The sequence below is a fragment of the Choloepus didactylus genome, chromosome 2 (genome assembly GCF_015220235.1).
Source record: "Choloepus didactylus isolate mChoDid1 chromosome 2, mChoDid1.pri, whole genome shotgun sequence".
Taxonomy (NCBI): domain Eukaryota; kingdom Metazoa; phylum Chordata; class Mammalia; order Pilosa; family Megalonychidae; genus Choloepus; species Choloepus didactylus.
The window spans coordinates 235,788,717-235,798,704 of NC_051308.1; the positions used below are offsets into that span (position 1 = coordinate 235,788,717).

At 49.0% G+C, this 9,988-nt stretch overlaps 1 protein-coding gene across 2 annotated transcripts in view; it reads right to left on the bottom strand.

Annotated features, from left to right (window-relative positions):
* Positions 1-303: 303 nt before the first annotated feature.
* Positions 304-9,988, bottom strand: part of PRDM2 (PR/SET domain 2) — a 62,485-nt gene continuing 52,800 nt past the window's right edge. For both annotated transcript variants that reach the window (XM_037828483.1, XM_037828484.1), the window contains 2 exons: positions 3,598-3,741; positions 304-2,142 (listed from right to left, as the gene is read on the bottom strand). In XM_037828483.1, the coding sequence (XP_037684411.1) occupies positions 3,621-3,741 (121 nt within the window). In that variant the 3' untranslated portion in view covers positions 304-2,142; positions 3,598-3,620. The remainder of the gene's footprint in view (positions 2,143-3,597; positions 3,742-9,988) is intronic.

Below are 9,988 nucleotides of genomic sequence, written 5' to 3' on the forward strand. Positions count from 1 at the left end.
AAAAAGCTGTTAAGAAAATATATTTTTATGTGCAATCAGGGGAGGCCTTTCTAGTCTTAGTGAAAAAGGCTTGGCTTAATGGTGAACACTATGACACTGTGGCTGCAAGTGGGAGAGTCATTTGAAGGCAGGGAAGTTTTATGCATTTCCACAGTGAGCTTCCTCTCCAGCTCTGGTTTCTCCCATTGCTTGCATGGAGCACACAGGGACCCCCAGCCCACCAGCACAGATATCCCCCAAACGGAAGAAATAAAACACAGAAACCAGAATGATCACTCCCACACGTTTTCCTTAAAATCGCTCTTCACACTTTTATTGTTAATTTTCTTCACATGGCAGATACAGAACTGTCATCTTCTGGGATCCAAACCCACGCTCAAAGACCATTATAAAACTACCCTCCCACACACGTGCACGCTTTCATTATTGGAACACTCGTATCGATTCTTGTGACAGTTCGAGAAGAGTTGAAGGGTGAAGCACATTTTGCACCTGCAAAAATGAGTATCCGCCAAGCCCCCAATGGCATTTTCTGGAATTCAGCACTGGCTGAAGGTGACTTTCAAGTCTTTGGGTTTGTGACCTTTTCCTCGAGAACTGACAGGTCGGGGTACGGATCATGAGCACTAACACTTAGGGACAAAATCTTTCATTGTTAGAATAAGGAGCAGCCACAATTGTTCATGCTTGTGAGGGTTCATTTTGGCAGAGAGCAAAAGGATTCCAGTTTGGGGAAATGAAAAACAAACAGCCATTTGGCTGGGTGGGAAATATGGAAACAGGGACAAAGGCCAATGATCAGCATTTTTCTGCCCATGTGAGGGTCTCGTGAGACCCTTCTCCTGGACCAATATTGGACCCCATGTTGCAGCCAGTCTTTTAATTAAATAACACACGTTATAAAACTTTACAAATGGGGCATTTACAGTCAGGGGCATAAATACGTGCTTTCAAAAGCTTCTATGTACATATTTATAGACTTGCAAGATCAACCGTAGTAGCCCTGAAAAAAAATCCCTTTATTTTGTGATGACCCATACTCTTCAAAGCTCTGCCTTCCACTTTGGGTTTTATCATCACTGTTAAAAATGGGAGCCGAGAAAATGGCACCAAGCGGTCTCATTCATCCTTTTCTGGGGTCTGCCCCAAAGGCACAAAACCCAAGAACTTCACTGAACTGGATCCAAACTCCTAGCTCAGCTCACCCGTTTCTCCGAGACATGGACTGTTTCACCCAAGAGCGGGAGGCAACCCCATCATTCCCTGGCGATTTATGTCCTCTGAAAATCGAGTCTGAAAATCTTTTCTTCTTCCCCCTTTGCTTTTAAATCCTCCAATTTTTTGCCTTTCGTTTCCCTTTGCTGCTAATTAGAGAAGCTCAGATGCTAAAGGTGGTCCCACCACGCGAGGCAGAGAAAGGTGTGGAGACGTCCCCTGTGCCCCCACCCCCACTGCCACCCTCCCCATCTCTCCCATGGAGGAAGCAGATCTATAAATGGGGACAGGTCGTTCTCTGAGATGCACCTGCTTTGGGGCTCTCTGCTGAGGCTCTAGAGCAATGGACTGACTCAAATTTCAACTCTGGAAATGTCTCAAGAGCCAGCAGCTCAAGTTGCTTAGGCAAGGGTGGTTTTCCAAGGGCCGAGGCCCGGGAATGTTCCGGCAAGGCTCCAGCCTGCTCTCTGCTACTGATTCCCAGAGAGGTGTGGGGAGAGGGAGGCTGGGTTGTGGGTGGTAACGAGGGGAGACTTGGCCTCCTCCTGCAGGCCTTCTGCAGGTCAGACCCAAGTCCCCGCCACGGCGAAAGACAACTCCAGAAGCCAAAAGCAGGATTAAGGGGCTCTTGAAAAATTGCATAGTAGGAGAGGCCACACCCCAACACAAAGGTTGAGCTGCAGACTGCATCCCAGGGGCTGCCCCCAGCATCGTCCCAGAGGGCAGCGTGGAATCAGCTGCCTACCCACCTCCCTGGGGTTCGGGGCCCCTCTTTGAAGACCACCACACATGCACACGCGCGTGTGCACACACACACACACTCCCTCCCTTTCTCGCTCAGGCTCACAGGACTGGAAGAGGGCAGGACTCCGTGAAGGGCGGATGGCCAATCCCTTTGGCTTCACTGGTCCCAGGTCACTTCCGGTGCTGAGGAGGAAAAGAAAATAAAAATAATAAGATATTCAGTGCCTGCCGTGGGTTGTTCATGCATCATCTCACTTTCTTTGTTTAAACTATTTATTGAAGGAGACCATATAGCCAGGAAAAGGCACAGCTTGATGGATTTTCAGTCAATACACTGTGAAGCAGCCTACATCCCTGGCCTGGTGCCATAGGCATGGATGTTTCTCAAGGGTCCGAGTGGGAACCACAAAAGAACACCATCTTGCCATCTCCCACCTGAGAGGGGCCGTGGGACGGACCACCCAGGGCTGCAGGGGAGGGAGAGGTTGGGAGAGGCTACCCCAGAGGACAGCATTCACACCAGGGAGATGGGCAGGGGGCACTCCCCACCCCACCCCTGGGACGCTCTGAAGAATCGGTCCAGTACTGGGTGACTGCCTCTTGGAGGGCACCAAAGCTGGCTGGTCTTAGCCAAGGGAGCAGCTAAAGCCGAGAGGAGGATCCCAAGAGCAGCCAGACAAGGGAGGTGCCGCTCCCCTCTCTCAGCCTCCCTGGGCTCCGTCCACTTTTACACCCTTGGGTCAAAGTCCAGCTGGCCCCATGGATGGGAAAAATGGGAAAGAAACAGGATGTGCAATGGAAGTCTCACATTGTACTGGACAGTGCAGTCCTTTTTTATACCCAAAAGTGACCAGGAAATGGGTCCCCGACCACCCTGAAAAGCTGGAGCAAAGAAAATTACAAAGGCCTGGCTACCTTCTTGGAATGGCCAGAGGGGGAAACCAAGGAGAACAAAAATTCAATGTCTCAGCAAATTACCCAATTGCATTCACTCCTAAGGACACCAACATGGCAACATATACATCATTTCCCAGTCCTTCTCTAGGAGATGCAAAACTCAGAAAACCAATGGTCTTGAAATCATAGGAAAAAATCCAATATCTTAGAAAAGGACTTAAATACATAAGGATCAGTGTTCTTGGGAACAACTAGAACATTGGCAAACCTCAAGGTTACACATGATGCTATGGAGACCTAGACATTATTGACTATTTCTGAGTTTGTCTACTGTAGCTACTCACGAACTCACTGTAACTGCTGCTATGGATTCAGGTAACCAAAGCCAAGAGAATCATGTTCTGAGAAGGCCACAGATTGGCACAGGATGTGGTGCTTTATACCCCAGTGCTCTGGCTCTTCCTAAAAATGGACATCCTGCTGCCACCAAAAAGAGGGTCTACTCTATGGGCTGCTTCGTCAAACAGTTGAAAGCAGTGGTGGTTCCTCTAGTCTAGTCATTGGAATATTTCATGGTTGACAGCATTCTGCAGATTAATCTTTTCTGGGCCCTGCAGAATGCCTGACACCCAGGTGGCCCTTGACAAGCGAGCGTGTCCCTCTTTCTCTCCTTCCCACCCACTCCCAAGACCCAAGCCCAGGCCCGAATGGTGCCAGAAGCCACTCCGTCAGGCCTCGTACCTGTCAGAGAGCAGGTGAAGTAGCTATTCTTTGAAGAAGGGTCCTTGGCACTGGGCTGCCCCCGAGGCCTTGACCTTCCGACACTGCCTGGTGACATACGGGGCTGCGGGTGGGGAGCATCGGGACGCCAGGCGGAGACTGTAGCTGTGTGGGAAAAGGTACAACACACGTCGTCACCAGGGGCCCTGCCAGGGAGTCCCGGTCGCCGCCTCCCAGGCCCAGGATGGCACCGCCTGGCCCCCTCGGGGGAATGGCATTAGCCAGTGGAAAGCCAGCTTGAACAGCCAAGGTGAGCGCTGCCAAGCTCCATCCACCAGGCGGAGAGAAAGCGCCCACCGGCTCGGTCTCTGAGACACTAGGGTGAGCAGAGCCCCCCTGGGCGAGCCAGAAGGAACTAGCTGTTGCTGGGTAAAGACAAAATGGCTCTACCATCCTCCATCTCCATCTCCCACCTGCCTCCCCAGGCAGCACCAACACAGGTGAGAGGGAAGCAAGAGGACAGGTGGCTTCTGGGCAGAGTTGCACAGCACCTGCCTTTCAGGAAAGAGAAAGGGCCAGGCCCTCCACGCCACGAATTCCCACACTCAACCCCCACCGTGGGCCTCATGTGGGCCGGCACTGGGCCAAGCGCTTTCATGTCAGGATGTGACTTCCGCAAGATCACACACAAGGAATGGCCCAGGAGAGAATGCAACCAAGGATCCTTTGACATGGTTTGACCTTAGTTGCTACCTCAGCTCATTAACTTGGGCTTGTCTTTCAGAATAGCTTTAAAAAAAACAATTTATAAGACGGAGAACACAGATCCCCATTGCCCCCCTTACTTCACCAGCTAAGTTGGACTCATCTTTAGGTCTTGGCTGAGATACCACCCCCTCCGGGAAGATTTCCTTCTTTAACTCTTGAATGAGGTGTCCTGACTGTGGGTTCCCACTCCCCCACTGCACTTCTCTGCCACAGCACTTGCTACACTGAATTGCAATCACAGAATAAGGCATCCGCCTCCCTTGTGAGCTATAAGATCCCAAGGTCATAAGAGAATTGATAACAGATACTCAAACATTTTTTTTTTTGCAGATTTTATTGAGATACAGTCACAAACGATATATTCCATCCGAAGTGTACAGTGTCTCACAGTATCATCAGTTGTGCAATCATCACACTCAATTTTAGAACTTTTCATTGCTCCAAAAGAAAATTAATAGATAGACATGCACACAAAAAAACCCAAAACATCCCATATCCCTTATCCCCTCCTATTATTGACCCCTGGTATTGTTACTGTTGATGAAAGAACATCAAGGTGCTACTGTTAACTACAGTCTGTAGCCTGCAATAGGTAATTTTCCCCATATACCACTCTGTTCTTAATTCTGTACAAGTGTTGTACATTTGTAGCAATTCATGCAAGAACTTATTTATATTTGTAGTGTTAATCCGTGACATACATGACTTTAAACAACTGCTTTCAACCAAATTCACCTACACTAAGGCACTATTACTTATAATCCCAATAACGAGCTACCATCACCCCTATCCATTCTCAAACATTTAAGTTCAACTTTGTTAACAATTCTGTACATATTAGGTAACCACTCCCCCTTCTCTAACTTCTGCCTATCTCTAGGCACCCTATAGTCTATGTTTTAAGACTCTCTAACAGATATTTGTACACCAATGTTCACAGTGACATTATTCACAATTGCCAAAAGGTGGAAACAACCCGAGTGTCCTTCAAGAGATGAATGGGTTAAAAAAAAAAAATGTGGTGTATATACGTTCAATGGAATATTATGCAGCCATAAAAAGAAAGGAAGTGCTGACATGTGTAACAACACAGATGAATCTGGAAGACAGTGCTGAGTGAAAGAAGCCAGACACAAAAGGACAAATATTGCATGATTTCATTTACATGAAATCTCCAGAAAAAGCAAATTCATAAAGACAGATAGTAGACTCGAGGTTACTAGGGATGGGGGGTGAGGGAGATGGGGAGCTAATGCTTAATGGGTACAGAGTTTCTCTTTGGAGAGACGAAAGAGTTTTGGTAAAGGATGGTGGTGGTAGTAACACACCATTGTGAATATAATTATTACCACTGAATTGCATACTTGAGCATGGTTAAAAAGGGAATTTTATGTTGTATATATGTTACACCAAAAGACAATACAATCAAATAAAAGATCCCAAGATCAGGGCCTTTGTCTTGTTTGTGGCTGCATCCCCAGGTTGGCACCACAAAATAAATATTTGTTGAAGAATAATAACACATATGGCACTAACCATGTGCCTGGAACTGTGCTAAATATTTTACATGTATCAACTGTCTTACTCTTCATACAACCCAACAGGGTGGATCCTATTATTATCCCTATTTTACAGGTGGGGAAACTGAGGCATGGAAACTACTGTCTCTCTAGATAGAAGAATGGAATGCAGGTAGGGCCTGAGGTCAAGAGAGGTGGAAGGTGAGGTGGGACAGGAAGGCAGGAAAGGCAAATGTCTCTGGGACCCTCACCTGCTTCAGGTGTTTGCCCAGAGCTGGCTCTGCCCAAGGGAGTAAGAAGTGGGAATGAGGTCTGTCTCAAAGCTGCCAAATGGCAGGGTTAGATTTTGTCCCTGAGGGGACACTGGGCAATGCCTGCAGACATTTTTAATTGTCTCAACTAGAGGGTGCTACTGGCATCTAGTGGGGAAAGGCCAGGGGTGTTGCTAAACATCCCACAGAGCACAGGACGGCCCCACCACGAAGAATCATCCGGCCCCAAATGTCAATCATGCAAGGTTGAGGAGTCCTGTTGCAGATAATAAGGTCAGCACCCGGTAGCCCTCTATAGATACCTATTAAAATAAATCTCCTCTCACCAACCAGAGCAAGATGCAAGGCAAGTCCCAATATGGTACAGAAAACAAAGACCCAATGCCCATCCATCAGCCTGGCCCCCAAGCGGGGTCATGAGGCCCCCGAGGATGCCTGTGGGGGGTTATCTCTGCAATGAGTGGCCATCTGGTCCCCCAGCGTGAGCACGGTCCTCCTGGCCAGGAGACCCAACCATGGGAAGATACAGGTGGCCTTGAGGCTTCCTGGAAACATGGACACGTTGGACTCTTTCCCCATTGGGAAACAAGGAACTATCCTGGCACATCCAAGGGGCTCAATGTCGGTTGAACAACAAGTAAAATAATGCCCCCTTCTCTGCAGGAATGTCTGCAGGATGAGCTGCAGCGTCGGAGACACACCTGCCCCACATCATCAGTTTGCGTTTTCTCCCTCCCTATATTACCAGCTCCACCAAACGAAAGGAACACCCCCCAACCTCACAGCCCTCTCTGGCTCTGGGGCATTTCTCTGCTCCCTTTGGCAACAGTTGCACCCTCAGGGTCTCCTGCTGCCTGACCCCATGGAGGACAGCAGCAGATGACAGTCATATGCCCTTCTGATCACCAAATGCTTTCTCGTCCCTTATCTCTTATCTCTGGACCTTCACAGGAGCCCAGGAGGTAGGAAGAACAAGCACTTTCATCCCCATTTCACAGAGGAGGAGACTGAGGCTCAGACAGACGTGGAGACTTTCCTAGGCTCACCCAGCAGACAGGGAGCAGAGCCCAGGCATTTCAGCTCTGTGGTCCATGATTTTTTTCTGGAACATCTGGTCACCAGTAAGTGTTTCCTGCTAGGACTGGGGCGGAGACACCCTGTAGGATGGTCTCATTGCTGACCATGAAGTCCTTTCACTGGTCAGGGGACTCCCAAGAGCCCAGTGGCCACCTGGAAGTGAGAAGCCAAGAGCCAAGGAACACTGTCTCTGGAACTAGGTCTTTCTCCAGTCTGAGGGTATGGTGGCCATCGACATGCAGAGACCTGACAACTCTTGGTTCCAACTCACTAGCTCTGAGCTCACCAACTGCAAAATGGGACACCAATTTCATAGAGCTGTGATGATTCAATTTAGAGAAGGCTCTTAACACGGTAAAGGTGGGTACTGAAAAAATTAGCAGTGCAGTGTTTTGATTATGGCAGTTGGGTGGGGGACAGGAGGGACCTGTGAGTGGGTACATGCCATGAAGTGACAAGCCCCAGAGAAGGCAGCACTACAGTTAGTGACTTGGGTATGAGTTCCAATTCTCACACCCAGCAGCTGTGGAACCCAGAATAAGTCACTCCCAGCCTCAACCTGGATCTCCTCATCTGTAAAATGGAAACAATCCCTGCTGACCTGCAGATCTTGGAGACAGGGTGTGAGAGCATTTTGCATTCTAAGTGAGCCCATGAAAGATGTTTATAGCAAATGTGATGACTTAGAGCACCAGGGCGAGCCGGGGCCCTGACGTGTTGCCAAAGAGTGAATGTCAAGCAGAGCTTCTGTGCTTTGACCCTTGGGTCAAACCTCTGACCCAAACCCCTGCACAGGGGTTGTGATAGTGAAGTTCATGTGCCAGCTTGGCTGGGTTATGGTGTCCAGCTGTTTGGTCAAGCGAGCACTGGTCTGATTGTTATGGTGAGGATATTTCCTGGATTTAAATCATTAGTCAGTTGATTGCATCTATGGTTGATTATATCTACAAGCAAAAAAGGAGATTGCCCTCAGCAATGGGAGAAGTCTCATCCTATCGGTTGAAGGCCTTAAAGGGAGCACTGATGATTTCGGCAGTCAGAATGAAGAATTTTTCTCTCTACATCAGCCGGCCAACTTCTCCTAGGAAATTCATCAAAACCTTCATCAGAGTCCCCCAACAGGCAGCCTACCCTAGGGAATTCAGACCTGCCAATCTCCATGGTCACATGAGTCAATTCCTATATAACAAATCTCATAATAGTTTCATATATATCTCTCCTGTTGATTCTGCGTCCCGGAGAACCCTAACCCAGATATTTAACAGGCCTCTCAATTACCACAGCCAAATGGGACATGATGTGTGCTCCTCTTGCCCTGCACACAGCATCTGAACCTGGGCCTCTCCTCTGGGCACCACCCCATCCTCAGCCTCCTGCCGATGACTCACAGACACCCATGTTCAGTCCACACCTACCTCTGAGTGCCAGACCCATTTATCCATCTCTGTGCCAGTGTGGCATCTTCCTCTCTGATCTCAGAGGCACTTTAAATAAACTCAGGTCCTGATCCAGACTTATGACCCCCATCGACCCCTGCTCCTTTTCTCGGTGAATGACACTGTGTCCATCCCCAGATGAGTCCACGTGGGCCCTCCCTCTCCCTCACGGTCAGAGGCCACCTGACACTGGCTCTGTTGCTTTCCTCCCTCCCTTCCACGGCCTGGTCTCCTGCGAGCTTCCTCACTGGCCTTCTCCCTTCCACTCTGATTCCCTCCCACCTGTTCTGCAGAAGAGCAACCTTCCCGAAAGGCAAATTGGACCATGACATGCCCCTGCTTCCCCGATCAACCCCACAGCTCCCAGGATGGGAGACCAAGCTGCCCAGCTCACACAATCTGGCCCCTTCTGGCCTACCCGGCTCCGGCTCCCTCTCCTCGGCAATTGTTACTCCAGCTACACTGGGCCTCTTCCAGCAGCCCTGGCTGCTCACTGGATTCACCTGGGGAGGTTGCAAATCCCAACGGCCAGGCTGCAAGCCACACCCATGAAATCAGAATCTCTCGGGGTGGGATCAGGCATCAGCATCTCAAAGCATCCAGTGAGGCCAAGGTCAACCCAGATCAAGAACCACTGCTCAGAAGAGCCTTCTGTGACTGCCCTCATGAAGTAAAATGGCTCTTGATCATGTTCTCATTGTGCATGGCCCTCCAACTGTTGCAGTTTTGTGTGTGTCTGTGTGATCGTTTGAAGAATGCGGGTCTCTCCAGGAGACCATATTGTCCCTGACAGTGGCACTGGGCTGGATTTTGCTCATCATTGTATCCTTAGCATCTAAGTTTGAGTGGGTGAATAGTAGGTCCTCAAAATTTAATGAATGAAGAAATGAGTGATTCTAGAGTCCACGATGTTCCCACCATACGGGTTTTCTCAAACACTAAGCAGTCTGCAGCCGTTTAGTGCAAGGTCAAACAGATGGACTTAAGAGGCCCCCAAGCACATCCCCTCCCTGATGGCCCAGTAAAATGAATGACATTCATAACCCTAAATCCAAGGCACCAAGAAAGGATGGGCCAAGTCCAGCACAAACTGTTTAACAGGCAGGGAAGTGCATCATCGCTTTTATTAGATGTCCATATAAAATGGTTTAACGTTTTAAAAATAGTTGTGGGGTTGGAAGGGCTGTGCTCAACACTGCACAGACTTTGCTCAGAGCTGCACATCTGCTTGGCAGAATGCTCCCCACTGCCTCCCCTACTCTTCAGCTCTCTGGAATCTTCACCTAAATGGAACAACAACAACAAAAAAGTCATGGATGTTTGAAGTAGCGTGGGACCT